The sequence below is a fragment of the Pteropus medius genome, unplaced genomic scaffold (assembly GCF_902729225.1).
Source record: "Pteropus medius unplaced genomic scaffold, Ma_sr-lr_union100, whole genome shotgun sequence".
Lineage (NCBI taxonomy): Eukaryota > Metazoa > Chordata > Mammalia > Chiroptera > Pteropodidae > Pteropus > Pteropus medius.
Genome location: NW_024349799.1, coordinates 15,122,334 through 15,142,409, shown reverse-complemented (window position 1 = coordinate 15,142,409; position 20,076 = coordinate 15,122,334). Strand labels below are relative to the sequence as shown.

The 20,076-nt window shown below is 49.9% G+C and overlaps 1 protein-coding gene across 1 annotated transcript in view; it reads right to left on the bottom strand.

The window, feature by feature from the left end:
- The window catches only part of DOC2B (double C2 domain beta), a 31,445-nt gene that overhangs the window by 7,670 nt on the left and 3,699 nt on the right, over positions 1–20,076 (bottom strand). The window contains exons 2-6 of the mRNA XM_039886247.1: positions 15,475–15,554; positions 12,358–12,432; positions 9,918–10,027; positions 9,624–9,750; positions 6,714–6,871 (exon numbers count right to left, since the gene is read on the bottom strand). Coding sequence (XP_039742181.1) covers positions 6,714–6,871; positions 9,624–9,750; positions 9,918–10,027; positions 12,358–12,432; positions 15,475–15,554 — 550 coding nt within the window. The remainder of the gene's footprint in view (positions 1–6,713; positions 6,872–9,623; positions 9,751–9,917; positions 10,028–12,357; positions 12,433–15,474; positions 15,555–20,076) is intronic.

Here is a 20,076-nt window from a genome sequence, read left to right as displayed (position 1 = left end):
AAAAATCATATGATCATATCAATAGATTCAGCAAAAGCATTTAATAAGATATAATATCTGCTTATGATAAAAACGCTCAATAAAATGGGTATAGAAGAAAAGTACCTCAATATAATAAAGGCCATATATGACAAACTCTCGGCTAACATCATACTCAATGGTGAAAAATGAAAACTTTTCCTCTAAGATCAGGAACAAGACAAGGACGCCCACTCTTACTGCTGTTATTCACTGGAAGTCCTAGCCAGAGTCATTAGGCAAGAAAAAAGTAAAAGGCATCCAAATTGGGAATAAAGTAGAAATTTCATTATTTTCAGATGGCATGATTCTACATATAGATAGTCCTAAAGACCCCACCAAAACACTATTAGAAATAATAAATACAGTAAAGTTGCAGGATATAAAATCAGTATATAAAAATCTGTTGCATTCCTCCATACTGACACTAAAATATTAGAAAGAGAAATGAAAACAAACACATTTATAATTGCAATGAAAAGAATAAAATACCTAAGAATAAGCTTAACAAAGGAGGTGAAGGACCTGTATACGAAAAAGCACAAGACTTTGTTAAAAGAAATTAAAGACATAAAGAAATGAAAGATAGTCTGTGTTCATGGATTGAATTAACATTGTTACAGTGATCACATACCTAAAGCAATATTCAGATTTAATGTAATCTCTATCAGAATCCCAATGGCATCTTCCACAAAATAGAAGAAAAAAATCCTCAAATTTGTATGAAACCACAAAAGATCCCAAATAGGCAAAGCAATCATAAGAAAAAAGAATAAAGCCAGCAGTATTATACTTCCTGACTTTAACCTATGCTATAAAGCTACAGTAATCAAAATAGCATGGCAGTGGCAGAAAAACAGACATGCAGACTACTGGAACAGAATTGAGAGCTCAGATGTAAACCCACACATATATGGGCAACTAATTTTTGACCAAGGAGTCAAAAACATGCAATGGAGAAAGGCAAGTCTCTTCATTTCATTAAATGGTATTGGGGAAAACTGGAAAGCCACATGGAAAAGAATGAAACTATACTATCTGATACCATACACAAAAGTTAACTCGAAATGGATTAAAGACTTGAATATAAGATCTGAAACACTAAAATGCATAGAAGAAAACACACATACTAAACTTATGGACTTTGGTCTCAGGGGGTTTTGTAAACTTGACCCCAAGGACAAGGGTAGTAAAAACAAAAATAAATGAATGGGACTACATCAAAGTAAAAAGCTTCTGTATAGCAAAATAAACCAGCAAAACAAAAATGTAACAAATTGAATGGGAGAAGATATTTGCAAATGACACCTCTGATAAGAGGCTAATATCCAAAATGTTCAAAGAACTCGCACAACTCAAAAACAAACAAAAAACAATCCAATTAAAAAATGACAGCGGGCCTGAATAGACACTTTTCCAAGGAAGACATATAGATATATGAAAAAAGGTTCAACATCACTAGCTAAGGGAAATGCAAATCAAAACCACAATAAGATACCATCACACACCCCTTAGAAAGGCTATTAATAAGATGAAAAAAAAACCACAAAAAATGTATTGGAGAGGATGTAGAGAAAAGGGAACCTTTGTACACTGCTAGTAGGAATGTGAATTGGTGCAGCCACTTTGGAGAACAGTGTTGAGAATAGAGCTACCATATGACCCAGAAATCCCTCTTCTGAGCATCTGCCTGAAAAATTTGAAGACACTTATTCGTAAAGATATATGCACCCCTGTGTTCATTGCAGCATTATTAACAATAGCCAAGGCATGGAAATAACCTAAGTGTCCCTTGACAGATGATTGGCTAAAGCAATGTGATGTATATATATGTATATTCCACACACAATGGAATATTATTGAAGTATTCAAGATGAAAAATTGCCATCTGCGACAACATAAATGAATGTTGAGAGTGTTATGCTAAGTGAGATAAGTCAGGTGGAAAAGGACAAGATTTCAATCATGTGGGATGTAAAACAAAAAGCAACAAATGAACAAACAAAACAAACTCATAGATATAGACAACAGAAGGGTGGTTACTAGAAGGGAAGCAGGGTGAGGGGAGGATGAAGAAGGTAAAAGGGGTCAAATACAAAGTGACAGAGTAGACTAGACTTTGAATGGTTCACGCACAATACAGTATACAGATTCCATATTATAAAGTTGTACACCTGAAATTTATATAATGTTATTAACCAATGTTACTCCAATAAATGTAATAATAAAAAAATCCTTGCTAGTTCCAAAGGCAGAAAGTGGTATCTCACTGTTGCTTTACTTTGCATTTTTTATTTTCTTTGCTTGTGATTTTTATTACATAAATAATACTGATTCATTGCAGAAACACTAAAAAACGTATTGACAAAAGTTGGGGATGGGGGAGAGAAATGAAGGCATATGTTCACACAAAAACCTGGTCTTTAGCAGCTTTTTATAATCACCCAAAACTGGAAACAAACTACCTGCACTTCAGCTGGTGAACTGATTAAGAACCTGTGGTTTATCTATCTGTTCAGTGGATGGCTAATCAGCAAAAAGACTAAGCTACCAGCTCAGGCAGCCACGCGGCTGAATCTCCAATGCATTGTGCCACATGAAAGATGATAGATTCCAAAGATGATGCATTGTACTATGGCCTTGATGAGGAAGTCTGGAAAAGGCATAATAACTGTTGGGACAGAAAACAAGTCAGTGGTTGCCTGGGGCTGGGGGTACTTTCTGGGGTGAGAGAAGTATTCTATATTTTGGCTGTGGTTGTGGTAACAAGATTGAAAATGCCAGTCAAATTTCAAAAAGGGAGAAACTCACTGTGTTTAAATTATACCTCAATAAACTGGTGTTTTAGAATCGGTGGTTCCCTTAAGCCCCTACCCAGATTCGGTGAGTTTTTTCAGCTCCTTACAAGCTTCCATATGCTTGTTGACCGGTATTTTGCTGTTTATTGGTATTTTATTTTGACAGCATTTTGCTGCTTATCGGTATTTTATTTTGACTTGTCCTTTGCCTGTTTTGCTTTGGGTGTAAGAAGAAGGGACAAGGGAGCCCCACACAATGGGAGCTTCCCTTACCATGCCTTCGGAAGCCCCATTAAGAAAAGCTGTTCTGGCATCCCCACACCTTCAGTGCTGCATGGTCAGTATCCACCTGGTGACCCCTCACCGGGCCACCAGGCCCCCACGGTGGCCACCAGCCTCAGGGCCTCCAGCCATAGACAGTTCCCCTAGGGATCATCCTCTGTTCTGCTTCTAGGCCAGGCCTTTGTACTGTCTCCTCTGCCTGGAGCACCCTTCCTGCCTCGCCTCACCATTCCAGGTGAGCTTCCTCCTGAGGGCGACTTGCGTGGGTTGGGAGCACACCCTGGCAAAGCACCTGAGGCCTGCCCGGTGGCCTCTCTCCTTGCTATCAGGACCCTCTCCTGCCCTGGCCAGCAGGGGTCATGGAGCATCCCCAGCAATGTCACCTCTGACCCCTTCTGCACAGCGACTACTGCTCACCTAAGGCCCCTAGAAGAAACCAGAGGGCCAGAGAAGAAAAGAGTTGCCCAGGGAGGCACAGCAAGTTGCTTGAGTTTCCTGTTTCTCTAGGTGGAACATGAAGATAGTAACGGACATGACAGAGTTGGGTTATTGGAAGGGTTCGAGAGGCCTGGCACAGCTCTTGGCACACAATCACTCAGTACATGTTAGTGGTGATTATCATCATCGTGGGTACCCCCGTTTTTTTCCATCTCCGAAGAGCTGGATTTGGGGTCAATTTTCAGCCTGGGGAAACTGAGGCACAAGTCACCTAGGGTGACTAAAGGCCTTGGCTCATCTAGCTTTGCCCCTCAGCACCTACCACCTGGCACTTCCTCAGCTAGCTCCCTTCTCAGGATCACAGGTGCCCTGCCAAAGGATGCAGCCGCAAGGGCACTCTGCTCACAATCTAACTTGTGCCTCTATTTCTCCTGCTTTTAGCAAGAAAGAGGCCCATGGTCCATGAAGGGGCCTTTCGGAGATAGGGAACCATGAGGAGGCCTTAGCAGCAGTCCCCATGTCTCACCTGGGGAATTTTAATCAAATGTGGGGGTTTCTAGGTTGATGTGGCCCTCGGGGAAGCGCCATATGGCTCTGATACAGGGAGGCACCCACAGATCTGCCGGTCTTTGAAAGGCCATGCTGACCTGGCCTGTGGCTGGGTGGCGAGACACTGCTGTAGCGGGTTGAGCAGCCTCCAAGCCTGGGTGTAGTGACATGTCCTGCCAGGGCCACCTCTGCCTGGCCGTGGGAAGTGGCTGGACTGTCTGTTGTACCAGATGAGATCCCGCTTTCTGGATAACCCCACAAAGGACCCTGGTGTTCCTGTCAACCTGGCAGGTGATCACTGAATCTGAGTTAAAAATTTCATACCTTTTTGGCTTCAGACTGTATTTCCTGCCATAAGAGAACTCTAGCGTCACAGGTGCAGATGAAGGCACTGTGCTCCCTCTCCAGCCCCTACCCCTTCCGCTCTCTCCAGAGACCGCCACTACAGTGAGATGCTCTGCAGGTTTAGGAAACAGCACCACCACACCATGTACACGGTGCTGCAGGTTGCTTCTGGGCTTAGCATGTTTTGGATAGCTGTCCACGTTAATTCATCTAGTCCTATTTTATTCGTGTTAACTACGTAGTACTCCATCCTATGGATATGCCACATTTTATTAATCTATTCTTTTGCTGATGAATGAATGCTTGGCTATTTCCAGTTTATTGCTGTGACAAACAATGCTGCAATAAACAGCTTTCCACCCAGACATGGGTTTCTAGGATACAAATGTAGAAGGAAATAATGCAGCCATAGGGCACACAATTTCCCACTTTATTGGATTTTGCCGAATTTTCTCCAATGGTTATAGAGTACCCCGATTATTTTCTGAAGTGTTACAGTACTTGCCCTCCCAGTGGTCTCTAATCCACTGGAAATCACTGTTTTGCTAATGGTCGACATCGGGGTCCAGTTCATTGCGTTTTTTTTTTTTTTTTTTTTTTTTTTAATGCGGAAAATGAGTAATCCCTAGCCATTTGCAGGAACCTGCCTTCTCCCAATGATCCTGGTCACCTTCTCATTACATCTGGGCACTGCTCCTGGGGACTGGTGGTATTGGATTAAAAAAAAAATAACAGCTATACTGAGATATGCTTCCCATGCTGTACAACAGACCCTTTTAAAGTACACAGATGAATAGTTTTTAGTGTATTCACAGAGTTATACAACCGCCACCACAATCCATTTATAACATTTGTTTCACCCCTGAAAAGGATCCAATACTCATCAGCAGTCACTCCCCATTTCCCCGTAAGCTCCCTCAGCCCCTGGCAACTACTACTATGCTTTCTGTCTCTATGAATTTGCCTATTCTGGACAGTTCATATAATTCATGGAATCTAACAAGGTGTGGCCTCTTTCACTTAGCATAATATTTTCAAGGTTCCTACATGTTGTAGCATGAATCAGTATTTCGCCCCTTTCTATGGCTGAATAATATTCCATTGCACGGATAGCCCACATTTTGTCTATCCATTCATTGTTTGATGGACACTTAGGTTGTTTCCACCTTTTGCCTATTGTGAATATTGCTTCTGTGAACATTCATGTATAAGTTTTTGTGTGGACATGTTTTCAGTTTGGGTAAACACCTAGGAGTGGAATTGCTGGGTCATGTGGTAACTCCATGTTTAGCCGTTTGAGTAACTGCCAGGCCCTTTTCCAAAGTATCTGCACCATTTTTGTCATCTGATTCTAAAAGTAACAGAAATATGACAGTGGCCAGTAGAAATGGTGGCCCTAGAATTGTGCCATGGGGCAGCACTGGCTTCCCTGTGGTGTCAAGATGTCCTTGTGGCCTCTGTCACCCAGGTCTCCTCACTGTCCCTCAGGCCAGGCCCACTCGTGCTTCTGTATCTCAATTCCTCTGTCCCTCTGACTAAAGAGGCACACCTCCTTTCTGCTGAGCCAAATCCTCTCCAAGCCCCATCCTTCAAGAGAGTCTCACTGTGAATGCAGGCTAATATCTATCTTTTGTTTGTGGAGGGCCTGAAGTACCGATGGTGGTCACTGTGACATCTGCTTTATCTCTATCCAAAAGGCTACCAGGGATCCTGCCCCTCAGAGCTAGGATCACAGCCTATCCTGGGACAGGTTTATGACTTGGGGCCCCGGCCATCTTGCATGGCCCCTGAGTTACTGTCTCTCCCCAGTGCCGCCATGAGCCCCTGCTGGCAGGGCTGGGTGGACCCTTATCTGCACCTATGACACCAGCACAGGGGTGGGCACATGTGGGCAGGACTAAGTCCTGGCAGAGCTCTTTCACTGGATTTCCCAGGCTCTTGGCACAGGCCTTTCCCCTCCTGCGCCCTCCTGCAACTTGCTCATAGCCCGTCCTGGGCCCTGTGCTTGCGAGGAGGCCTAAATGGGGCATTGGGGCATAACTGCTCTCTATCTGTGAGACCTGAGAAGCCACTGAGCTTCTATGGGCCTCAGTTTCCTCACTTGTGAAATGGGGCTGGCTAGACTTAACCCACAGAGTCGCCAAAGGAGCACAGAAGAGAATGTGGTCTGTGGACACAGGCCTCCCTCAGTGCTCATTTCACTAACGACTGATCTCGTCCCACGGAACTCCCTTCTCCTGAGGTGAGCGGGGAAGGAGGTGGCCGACCTGGCCGCTCACTCACGTTTTCACGTAGGGGTCCGAGTAGCCATTGGCGTCCATGGCAGCCAGGTGTGCACAGCGCACGATGCCGACCAGCAGGCCCTGCTTCTGCGAGCTGTACTTGAGGGAGATGAGGATGCGGCCCCGCTCCTCCAGGGACTTGTCTTCTGTCTTGTCCACCTGTGGAGAGGGAAGTTACTGGGCCGTCCTCACCTGTTCCCATCCTCACCCTCAGCCATGGGCCACCGAGGCTGTTGATGGGCCCAGGACAAGTGGAGCCTGTGGATGACGAGGGGTCGCCCTGGCTCCAGCTCCCCTGAAGATTTTCCTGGAGCCTCTCAGGGTCCAAGGGGCAGCCTCCTTGGGGAGAACACGCGAGACAGAGCTTTGACACATTCCCAACCTCAGGGGAAGCTGGAAGGCAGATGGGGGCCACCTAGGCTCCTCTCATGCCCCCCTCTGGGAAACAGACCTCTCCTCTAGGCCTCACGTCTGGCCTCCCCACCCCACCTACCTGACGCTTCTCCATTCCTCACCCTCTTCAGATCACCCATTTCCACATTCTGGCTGCTGCTCACGAGGACCCCTCTCGTTTACCCTCTGTCCACCCAGACACATCCAGCTGGAGCCCATGATCCCCAAGGGCCCCTTCTTAGGCCTCTCAGCCAGGCTCCTCTCACAGGAAGGCTCAGCCATGTCCCTTCGCGCATGACTGCCCTATTGCTGAAGTGATGCCCCACATGGCCTTGTGGAGGCAGGGCCCACACCTACACCTACCTGGAGATGCAGCTCCTGTAAAGTGAGGGAAGGACCACCTTCCCCAACTCCTACACCCAGAACAGACATGGCTACTCGATCACAGCATTCGTCCAGAGCTGAAATGCAGCCTCAGCATCTCTCAACACAGAGCTCAGGCAGCCACCACCAACATAGCAGACTAGGTATGTGAGAGTTAACTGTCTGCCACTCTGGCCTAGGGCTTCACTAAACCATGGATCTTGTGCTAGTTTGTGTCATGTGCGGAAATTAAACAATACAAATGAGCAGGGATATTTTTAGCTGTTTTTTTAGGGGGTATATTGTACTCCAAGTTGTTTCACATGAAGAGCGTTAAGCTGGGCATTGTTCAGTATTTACTGAGAACAAATAAGTTCTCAGACTATGTAAATCTAAAATGTACCGTCAAAATGTATCTTTACTGCCAGAGTAGTCAATTCCAAACTACACTCTTGTGCTTAACCTCTATCCCCGAAACCAGATCAATGAGCTCCTCGCAAATCCAGGCAAAACTCAGAAACACTCCGATCATGCACAGCACACCCACTCACCCATCCGCATGCACAAACACGCTCACACACACATTCCGCACACTCAAATGAGCCCACACATGCATACTCGTTCACACGCAGATACATGTTTACACACATACACAATGCTCTCACACACAATTCACACACATACACATGCACGCTCACACCTCCGCACAGTTGCTTGTTTATGCCAGGGATCAAAACCCAGGAATACAACTATAGTAGGAGTTGATGTTGCCTATAAATGACATAGATCATTTGGAAAAACTGGGTTACCTGTGGTTAGTGACTAATAATAAACTAAAAAAGGTCATATCCATCACACAAATGTCTATGAGTGGGAGAGAACATGACAAGAGAATAAAATTTGATCAAGTTATGCAAGAAGACAGAGCTGGGATTCTGGCAGGGAGCTCCGGCCTTAGGCTTACTTGTTCCCAGGGCTTGACCCAGGCCAGGCTGCTCTGAGCATTTGTCCCAGGGCCCAGACCCCACCAGGAGATGCGCACATGGGGTACAGCCACTGGGTTCTGTCTTCTTGAGCTGTCCCCTTACCCAAGCCTCTGGGGGAAAAATGTCCCAGGAAGGGGACTATACTCTGAACACTGGGCTGCCAGAGGGTCAAGGTTTCTTGAGACCCAGGGTCTCCTGGCCAAATGCTCCAAGACTTTCTGAACTAGGTGAAGGCAAGGCCTCCAACAGGGGAGAGAGAGATGAGAGACAAGTGGACCGAGACTGGGAGGGCTCAGCTGCGCAGACAGCCAGGGGGAAAAATCAGTTTCGACATCATTTTCAAATAATTGCAATTTCTAGGAAAGAATTATTTTCTGTCTCTGCTGGGTATCTCACAGGCACTTCATGCCTAACATGTTCCAGTTGAGCTACTGGGTCCCCAGCTGCCCCTCTCAAGGTCCTCCATGTCACGGTTAATGACCTTTACCCTTGCAGGCACTTGGGCCCCCATGCCTGGGGAAATGGATCTGCCAGCACACTCATCCAGGACCCAGCACTTCTGCTTTGCTGCTGCCCCTGCCCAGGCCTGAGTCATGCTCATTTCCTCCTCACTGCTCTCCCCACCCTCACCCTCCTCTCTTTCCCATTCTGAGCCCAGAGAGCCTGTTAAAATGTAATCAAATGCCCTAACCCTGCCTAGCACCCTCCCATAGCTCATCTCACTCAGGGTAAAGAACTGAGTCCTTCCCACTTCTCCATCCCCCGACCTCTGCTCTCACCCCTTCTCCTCTTTCCCCAAGTTTGCTCAGTGGGCTTCTTGCCTGTGCCGCCAACAGGCTGGGCACTTTTTACACAGGGTTCTGCACCCGCTGTTCCCTCTGCCTGAAATACTCCTGCGTGCCTAGTGAGTCCTTCACTGAGCTTCCATCAACCCCTGTCATGCTTTCTTTCTTGGCCTTGATCACTGTCTAACACATGATCTGTTTGGGTGGCTTATCCTGTTTTGGGTCTATCTCCTGCTCAAGCTCCATGTGGGCAGGGATTTTTGTCTGTCTCCCAGCACCTGCAACTGTACCAGGCACATAGTAGGTGATTAATAAATGCTGCTGGCCCTGAGCGCATGGCAGGGAGGGCCCAAGATGGCCTGCAGAACCCTGTGGCCCACTCACTGGCAGCTGCTTCTCCAGGCAGATGCTGAATGTCTTGGTGTGGTTGGGTTTCAGCTTCTTCAGGGGCACTCGCGTCTCCCCGATGAATTCGTTGTGGCGAAATTTGTCCTCATCACACACGGAGATCCTGGAGGGCAAGGGCATGGCCAGGTCTTCAGACACACTGGGTGCTCCCAAGTCAGTGGGGATTTGCAAGCAGTGGGTAGGGAGTGGGTAGGCAGGGCCGGCCCCTGTGGATAAGGCTGGGGTGGGAGTCGGTAGGGGAGGAGGCTGCGGCCCAGAGCCCTCACCCACCGCAGGGTTTTTCGGATCATGTCTTCATCTGTGATCCCATAGTAAGTGAGGGTCTCATTCCATGTGGGGTTCAGAGTGTTTCGGAGAGTTTTTGTTCTGAGCTTATTTGCCTGCAGAGAGCGACAAACAATCCTGTGAGCGGTAGGCAGACTAATGGCCCCCAAAGATGCCCACACCCTCAGCCCCCTCAACCTGTGACTATGTTCTCGCACGTGGCAAAGGGGAATTATGATTGTAATCAACTGACTTTAAAACAGGGAGATTATCTAGAGGACCTGGGTGGGCCCTGTGTAATTGCAGGGTCCTTAAAAGTGGTAGAAATAGGCAGGAGAGGAGAGTCAGAGGGAGATGTGATGAGGGAAGATGGTCAAGAGAGGCAATGTTGTTGGCTTTGAAGACGGAGGAAGGAGTGGCCTCTAGAAACTGGAAAGGGATGGGACATGGCTTCTCCCCTAGAGCCTGCAGAAGGGACCGCAGCCCTGTGACACTTGGTTTTAGCCCAGTGCAACCTATGTTGGACCTCTAACCTGCAGAACTAGAAGAAATTTATGTTGTCGTAAGCCACTAAGTGGGTGGTAAAATTTGCTCCTTCAGTCCTAGGAAACTAAAACAGGAGGAGCCCCGATTCCAGGCCCTTGGTGTGCGTGGTGCGGAGTGGAGGGGGTTCTCCAGGGGGCTGGGCTGCTGGGAAGCCTAGCTGTGGGACTGAATTCTCTCCCGCACACCTCCTTGCCCTTGCACAGGCTGTCCCCTCTGCCTAGAATGCCACTTCTCCTGTGGGGTAGCCTGTCCAAGCTGCCTCCACTCCTCCCTCTGTGCTTCCACTGAACTTGCTTCTTACACGCCTTACCTGTCTGGCCCCCTTCAGACTCTGAGCCCTGTGTCTGAGTCCCTGAGACGTCTGCCACACCTGGCCCAGGCTGAGGTCAGATAGGCCTGGGTTCAAATCCCAGCTCCACCACTTATATAAGCTCTGTGGAGCTCAGCGGGTTTTTTATCCTGTGTCAGGTCCCCCACTGTAAGAAGGGCATAATAATATCTCTTTTTCGGCATTGCTTTCAGGAACCTTCTTCACCAGGAGACTTTTCTTTGTAAAACACTGCTCTATGCAGGAAATCCTATGGGGGTCCCCACAACTCAGCCTCCAGGTCTCGCCCATTCTAGGTCCCAGGAGTCTAAGGACTAGAGTCAGTGAGCCCCCAGGTTGGCCACAGTGAGTCCCCTGGTTACAGGGCCTTCAGCCATCATAGCCCTGAGAGTCCCAGCTGCAGCACGAGGAGGTGGAGGCCTGGAGTGGGGCCCTCACTACCCTGGGTCTGCTGCCTTCTGGGTGGCTCTCTTGGAAGGTGGTGAGCCTCAGCCCTGTACACCGGTCTAGAGGGTTTAGGCCTCAGAGTCATCTCAGGCCCCAGCCACCTGTGGCTTCACAGCCGGGGGCAGGACTGCCTAGTTGGCCCGGAAGAGTCCTAACAGTGGCCAGGGAGGCCCTCCTCCTAGCGGGGCACACCCATTCCTGATTTTTCCTCCCTCTCAGGCTACTTGAGGGCCAGGAAGGAATTCTCCAACTCTTGGCTCTGGAGAAAGAGGCCAGGACAAGGACACCAGCCACTGGACTCTGCTGCTCATGCTCCTGTGTCCTGTGTCTCATGTCCCTCTGCTTTACCCCTGGTCTCCACCTGGAAGCAAAGCTGCTGGTCTCTAGTCGAGTCCCCCCTGGCATGGGGTCTGCACAACGCAGCCCCCTGCCCGAGACGTAGAGCAAGACCCAATTCTGAAAGATGATGTGACCTTCCCTCTCGTGAAATTAAAAATGAACCATTAAACTTATATAGAGAAGTCTAACCAAGTTTTGATCTTTCAGTGCTGAGGGCGACCTTGATGCTTTTGTTTCATAGCAAAGTTCTGCTAAAAAAATTTTTCTCCGCTTTCCTAGATGTACCGTGTGCTTGGGCTGCCTGTTAGGTCATCTAGAATGGGAACAAAGGTTCTGTGCTCAAAAAACAAAGGTTCTGTGCCCACTCCATCCTCCTTGCGGAACACTACAGAGCAGCCCATCAACACATTAAAGGCTCTGGTAAGTCCTGCAGAAAAGAAACCTGTTTAACAATGTTTCCCGATGTTATTTGACTACAGAACCCTTTTTTTACACATACTATTAATCTTCAGCTAAGACTGCTTCTCATAAAATGCTGTCCTGGGAATGCTCTGGAAGGTTTCCCCAACTCAGCAGGCAGGTGGTGCTGACTTGAGGTTCCTGAGAGGCCTGGAGGGTGTGGGCTGACTGGGTGCTCTGGGTGAAGGTGAATGGCTGGAGTCCCCACCTTGCTTGGGCTTTGAGGGGGTATGGGAGCTATGGGCCACCCTGGGTGCCCCAAGCCCAGTCTGGGCCTCTGCTGCAGTGGACAGAGCTGGTAGGCAGGCCTAGGGCAGACCCCCTCACCTTACTGGCTCCGGGCAGCAGGTGCAGCTTGACGTAGGGGTCCGCCAGCCCGTTGTGGTCCATTGGCTTCAGGCCCTGAGCAGAGAACAGTAAAAGGTGTGAACTGAGGTTTGGGGACAAAGAGCAGCCAAGGCCTCCAGGCACCTGGGGCAGGAGGCATCCCTTGTCCCCAGGGCTGCCTGGCTGGGTCCATTCATGACCCTCTTCACAGAAGCCCCCTGGCCCCACACTCTGAGAGTGGGGAAGTGAGGACGGTTCAGTGCTTGTGTAATCTCCCCTCCAAATGTCCTGGCCCAGGGCAGGTGTGGGGCATCTTTATCAGAGCAGCCTTTCCCTTTCTATTCTCCTTGTCATGGAGGACAGGTGACTCACCTTTCTCTGAGTGGGGCCCTCATTATCCTGCTTTGGTTAGTTAGGCACTTCCTTCTTCCTGATTCCCCTCCCCTACTCTCCAAACATGAGACTTCTCTCACTGACCCTAAATCCACATGACCCTCTGTCTACTCTCCCACACGCTGCCCTTTGTGTCTGTGGGAAAATGTTCTATGTCCTGGAAACCAGGCTCATTTTCTCTCTGGATTTGCCATGGCTCCCCGCCTGAGGCCACACAGCTGGCTGGCCACAGAGGGTCCTTCCACAAGATGGCAGCCCTCACTCACTCTGAACAATCAGTCAAGTGTGCACAGCCGGGAAACCAGTGGAACCATGAACGGACAGGGTCTAGCTGACCTCATACCTAGTCTTGTTTCTGAAAATTCTATTTTTTTCTACAGGGATGTAGGGAGGCAGCTGTGGCGTGTGTGGGCAGAACTGGCAACCTCATGACATCATCCAGAGATGAACTGCAGGTTGGCTGCTCATAACCAGGCCCCACTCCAAGGGGAGCTGAGACTCTTCTCCTGCCCCCACCCCACCTTGATTTAAAGGAGTGCCCAAGTAGGGGCTTCAAACCTCTCTCTGCTCTACTTATGGGAAAGGGCACACAGGTTTCAGAGCCAGGCTGGCCTGGGTTCAGACGTCAGCTTCTGCATTCATTAGTTAGGTATGGGAGCGGGTTCCTTTGCCTCTTGAGCCTCAGCTTTATGATCTATAAAAAAAGAGTTAATAGTCCCTGCTTGGCAGGGTTGGAGTGGGAGTTGAGGATGTAATGCTGATGAAGGGCCTGGATAGCGGGGTGTTTGCTCCCCATCCCTGACATGCCGGTCCCCCAGGAAGATGCCAGAGGACTGGGTGGGGGCCGAGGTGGGGTATCTGAGCTCTGCCCCGCTCCGTGGGGCTGGCTCTGGGATAAGGCTTGGCTTGGAGGCCTTGTGTGTGCCACAGCAATGAGGTGGCCCTTCCGAACACAAGTCCCTCATCCTGGCCTCTCACCTGCCGAGGACTGGCAGTCTGCCAGTTGAGTTCCCGCATGTCCATGTGAATGTGGGTGGGGTGGACACTTGCCACCTGGCACTGTCCTCCAGGACAGTGTTAGGTACTGAGCCCTTAATCACATAATACTCACAACCATCATACAGGTGGGGATGATTAACCCTATTTTACAGATGAAGAAATTGAGGTTTCTCTGCTTACCCAAGAGGAGAGTGGCCAAGCTAGGGTCCAGCTGGCTTCCTCCTAGAGTCTCTTGAGGGGCTTTGCCTATCAGCCCTGCCTCAACCTCCTCAACCCTTGGGGCTCCTCCCCACACTCTAGCCCAGAGCCCTAACTCCTTCCATGCCTGTGCTACTCCCACCCCTGCAGAACTGGATCTAAGCAGAGAATGACCTAGAGAGTTGGGGAGCTGCCATGGCTCATGGCCCTACCATCCCCCACCTCCGATGCCTTGAGTGACACCCCCCAAGGAACACACACATACATGTGCATATACAGGTATCCACAGAGACCTGTGCACGCACACACACGTACATACCCCAGGTCACCCGCACAGCCCCTCTGGGGCCCAGGTAGGAAAAGTAGGGCACACAGCACAGGAGGGCACAGTGTCTGGGATGGGGAGGAGAAAGGATGGCTCTGGCCAGAGTGGCCTGGCAGCCAGTGCCCTTTCCCAGTCCCCAAACCTGGACAACCTGTATAAAGCTTGGTGGAGGGAGAGGGGAAGGGATCTGTTTGGGTTTTGCAGCCTGCCCTCACCTTGGCATAGTTGGGGGTCACCAGATTTTCAGCTCTGTACCTAAAGACAGGTCTGGAGCCCTTACCAGGTCAGGCTGGGCATGCCCTGCATCACCACCCGAGCAACTCCCAGAGGACAAGGCAGGGGCCAGGATGGAGCGTGCGGGCCTCTAGGGGCCCAATGTGACACTACTCACCCCTGCTATGGCAGTCCAGGTGTGGTGGCACAAGTAGGGTGGGACACAGCTGTGGCAGTAGCAGGCAGCCCGGCCCTCTGGGTGGGAAGAGTCACGGGCAAGGTGGGAGGGAGGGGCAGAGAAGCTCACAGGTTGCGGGCTAGAGCGGGGTCTGGGCCCAGGGAGCTGTGCTGGAAGCTCCTGGCTCTGAGCTGGGCCCAGGCCCTTCCACGACTCTACTGGGAGGTTCTACTAGGCTGCACTGCAGCCCTTACCTTCCGAGAGAACATCAACTTTGGCACCTTCATCCCAGAAGGAGTGATATGTGAGGGGACGAAGGGAATAACTTGGCTGAGAATACAGAGCTGACACATGCCAGCCAGAGGGGCAGGGCCACCCTAAGCCCCAACCCAGAGAGCAGGATGCAGACCCTGGTTCTAAAAGATTAATCCCCTGTTTGGAGTAGCCTCAGCATCCAGAGTGGGACAGTGCTGCCTGCTCACCCTTCCCTCTGTCAACAGCCCCTCCCCAGCTCTGGTGGGATCTGTCCCCTGAAAGCCCCATGCAGGCCTTCATCCTCTCATTTTCCTCCTCTTTCTTTGTTCTGCTTCTTTCCCAAATGCCTGTCTCTGAGACTTTTTAGGGCAGCAAAGATGACTGAGGTAGGAATTGAGGTAAGAGTCCCCTCCCCGCCCTGCACTCACAGCACAGATACCACCAAGCCTGGATGAAAAACAGATGGGGAGGACTAGCCTTATGACTTCAGCCCCTCCTCAGTTCAGGGAGCACATACAGCCTGGGCCTGAGAACAGTGGGAACCCAAGGGGCCTACCTTGGCCTTGCTGATGGTGCAGTGGAGGGCATTGTTCTCCTGGTCGTAGAGGAGGCTGAAGTCCAGCGTGCCCAGGGCGGCTGCGGACAAAGGACTGCTCAGGTCATGCATCAGCTGCATGGTGGAAAAGTGTCACCCACCCCTGTGAGGTCAGATGAGGTACCAGTGCCTATGGTGACTGCCACCAACTGGACACCTACTACATACCAATCTCTCCATCTAGCCTCCCAGTCCTGACAACCCTGGGAAGTGAGCAGTATTCTTCCCACTTTCCAGATGAAGAGCTGAGGCTCAGAGAGGCCAGGTCAGTCACCCCCAGTCACTGTGAGCGGAGGCCCAAGAATCAAACCCAGGTGGTCGGCCCCACAGCCCCAGGCCCCTAACCCCTGAGCTGTGGTGCCTGGCCCGTAGCTGGTCCAGTGTGGTGCTCATGTGTACTGGGCACTCAGCTAAAAGAGTTTCTGTTCTACCCTCTTTGTGCAACTGCCAGTCTGGGCTCCAGCCTTAGTTTCCCTCAACCGTTAAATGTCACAAAGATTGTATGAGAAGGCAGCGGAGACAAGGCTTTGCAAGGCTGCAGGTCCTGGTTGGGCTGATGGGCTGATCCACTCTCCCACTTCCCAGCAATACTCAGGGTGCAGCTACCTGGTCTCTCTGGTCCCTTGGGGGCCTGGGAGGCTTCAAGGAGCCAGCTGGGTCCTCATGGTGCTACCCCAAGCCTCTTAAAGGCAGCAGGAGATTCCCAAGGGCTGGGCAGAGAGTGCAGCAATAATTGGGTGCAGCTGCCACTTTCGGGGGCAATCACACATGGCAGCTGTGTCCTATCATGTTGACGTGGCTCCTGGCATGAAGGCGGGAGTTATGGTGCAGGCAGACCTCAGGGACAAGTCTCTGGACAGCAAGGCGCACGTTCACAGGATGTCTTTAGAAGCCCAGATCCTGCTTGCAGGCTGCTGGGCTGGTTAACTGGCATCTCAGTCACTGATTCCTTACCAAACATTTACAATATGCCAGACTCTAGGGATGAAGATAATGAGGCAGGGTTCTTGCCCCAAGGAAAGCACAGCTTAATGGGAAGAACAGATGAAAAGAATGTGCCACAACAGTTTAGTGGGCCAGGAGCAATGGGGAATAACTGGCCTTGATGTGAACTGGGGCCATCAGAGAAGGCTTCCTGGAGGAGGAAGCCTTTAGCTACAAAGGATGAGTAGGTGTTGGCCAGTGTCCAGCAGGGCTGGGGAAGGGGCATTCCAACCACAAGCCAATCAGAGGGTGGGAGACTGAGTGGCTGCAGTGATGCTGGGGGAGGGCAGGGCTCTTTTCCTTAGGCCAGGGGCACCCAACATAGGTCTAGATCAAACCACGGCCCCCTGGCCAAGTCCGGCCACAACCATCCATTGACATCTGAATCACAGATGCTTTTGCACTTTAATAATGGTAGAGCTCAGTAGATGCCACGGGGACCACATGACCCACAGATCCTTGGGCTCACACAGGGGCCCAGGCCTAGCAAAGTTTTGGGTTTGAAGAGAAATGGGCAACTTAAGGACCGTGCATGTGGGGCTGCCCTTTATTTTGAGGCGCTAGTGGTGAGTCAGGCAAGTTTTGCTCCCTAGTATCTAACATAGGGTAAGACACACAGCTCAGCATCTCTGTCCTTGACTGGTGGCACATGCGAGGAGCGAAACCTGCCCTCTGACATCTGACCCCTGGTTCAAATCCTGGATCTGCATTTCCTTGCTGCATGACCTTCTCTTCAGTTTCCTCATCTGCAAGATGGAGATGCAATAGTGTCCACCTCACAGCATTGTGCTTTAACACAGCACATGGGCTATGGAAAGTACTCAGTAGATAATTATAGAAGGAGCACATCCGTTTAGGTGACTTTTCTAGATAACTGTACTTGCCCCTCTGAGACGCCTTCTGGAATGAACTTGTTTCAAACTGGATCACCCCCCACCCAGGCTTTGTGAGTGGAATATACAACTGGTCACTTACACTTTTCTGCATAACCCGAGCTGTTGCTATGATGATTACTGTTCTTTGCCCAGACACGGAAAGGGGTGTGAGATGATTCCTCTACCGAGTGACCCCAGGTGGCCACTCTCTTTGAGGTTTTTCTCATTTTTCTGCCTCCTGTGTTGCCATCGGTTTCAAACTCCTGTTAGAGCATTTGCATCTGGTAGCCCAAATAACTCTCCCTCCTATTCAATAGTTACTTGTTTCTTCTATGAAACCACGTTTTAGAATTGCGCCCAAACTAAGAGTCAATAGGCCCTGAGTGGAGGGTAAAAAACTTTTTCCTGAGTAGACTGTGTGCCTTTATGCTAACTATATCTGGCCTTTTGCTGCCTGCATCCTAGCTCCCATCTATGCAGGTGGGCAGGTGAGGGTGCTGTAAGTGAGGTATACATTACCATGTCTCTAACAACTAACGCAGCAGTGGGCCCGACATTCTTCAGGTCCATGCTTTTGTAATAATATTCTCCAAAGCTTTTCACTTTCTTTATATGACAGTCAATCAGTCTGCTGCTCAGTTCAGGCCTTTTTCCTCCCAGACATTAGCCTACCAAGGGCAGAGACCAAGCCGCTGCCACGCCTGGGACACCAGCAAAGAGCAGATGTTCAGTCCACTTGGCTGGTCTGTTCAAACCAACTCCTTCTCCAGCTGCTCTTTGGTGTAATGCACACATGTCAAAATGCACACTCCACGATCTCTGCCTGTTTCCCAGTCCCTGAGAAAGATAAGCTAGTGAGATGGAGGGGCCACCTGCTCTCCACTGGGAAACAGCTCCAGGAGGAGAGAGGAGCCCCTTCCACTGGCTCTACAGGCGTCCCTGTTTAAGGAGAGCCCCATGCTGCTCAGCGGAACCGACACCTTTTATCATTTCCCAGGAAGAAATAGCACGCCTAGTGCTGCCCCAGGATGAGACTCATGAATTCTTTGAACTCCAATAAGAGTTTTTTAAGAAGCAATAGTTTATAAATAGAAGCCCAGTTACCATTTTTAGAGACCTCCCAGTGGTGGAGCTCTCTAAGGGAGCTTATAGTCCAAAGTCTTCATTTCCCATTCAGAGAAATGAAGCTCTGAGAGGGGAAGTGACCTGATCAGGGTGGCATAGCAGAGCTGGTCACAGAATCCAGACCTCTTCATTGCTATCCTGATAGTTCCCGCCTTAAAGCCTAGTGGCTTCCAATGTTTTCTGTCTGCTATTTAGTTTAGCTGAAATCTCAGGAGGATGCCATGGAGAAAAAAGAGAAAAGTAGAGTTGCTCTTGGGGACTAGGAAGGGCTCGGCTGTGCCCTAGAAGGGCCTCTGAGTTGGAAACGCACCCTGGGATCGAGGTGTGGGTGAGGAGGGCCTTTAGGTCGGTGAAAGTGCTTGTCTGTGTAAGCTGCAGGGTCCTGCCCTTGAGCCACTCAAATCACATGTCCTGCCTAAAATTTATATCCTTGGAAAAATAATGAGGGTTGGTCACTAATGGGCCTCTGAGAGTTGTCACTGCTTGTTGATAATTATAGAGCTTTAATGGGGCTAATTCAGAGAAAATCAAGCTCAAGCCCCTGTCGGCTCCTCTAAGGCTGAACATCCCTCTGCTCTGCTAATGGAGACTGACGGCATCATTTTGACCTTGGTTTGCACTTGGACTTTCCTCACCCGTACACCCTTGGGAATTGGAAATCAGCCCTGGGTTTTTGTTTGTTTGTTTGTTTGTTTTTTGAAGAAAAATGTCAGCCTCTCGAATAGTTTTTAATAACTATGGCAGGAACCACAGAAAATGATCAAGCCTGAGTTGAAAGCATTTTGTAGTTAGGGAAACTGAGGCACTGAGCTGGGCACTGCAGGGGGTACCGAGAGGAATGAGCCATATATCCCTGCTTCCCAGGAGCTCAGAGGCAGAGGGTTCGGATTTTTATAAATCTATTCATCCCCCTGCTTTAAATTGTCCAAAGGTTCTCTGCTGCCTCCTGGACTCGGTTCGACCTTCTTGGTGTGGCATTCAAGACCCCTTGTGATATGACCACTTTGGCCTCGTCATTGGTCTTTTCCCTTGCTTTAGCCACTTGACCTTATTGTGCCTCTGCTGAGCTGTGTTTCCTACACCTCTCTACCTGTGCTCACGGTAGACCCTCTGCCAGGAGCACCTCCCTTCCTACTTCCATTGTACCAGTCTGCTTCCTCCCTCCCCCTCTCTGTGGGTAAACTCTGTGCAAACCAGTGCTTCCACTGGGTTCCTGCCTCCCTGTCTTCACTGTTGGGCTATTTGTACATTTTGATTTCTGTGAACTCCTTATTGTCAGAGATCGTGTCTCGGGCATTCTTGAATCTCTGTGCCCAGAATAGTGCCTAATGCAGAGTTGGTCTTGTAAAGTTGAGTGCATAAAAATATGGTGTGGCCAAAACATTGCTGGGCTCAAAGGAAGGTGAATCACTGCCAGTGGGGCCAGGGAAATGGCCCCAGCTGAGGGACTTTGGGGCAAGCCTAACAGTGATTTCTCCACTCCATCCTTGCTCCAGGTCTCCATGGCATCTGTCCTGCCCCAGCTCAGGCTGAATCCTACAGGGCAGGTGTAAGCATGGGCATGTGATGCAATTCTGGC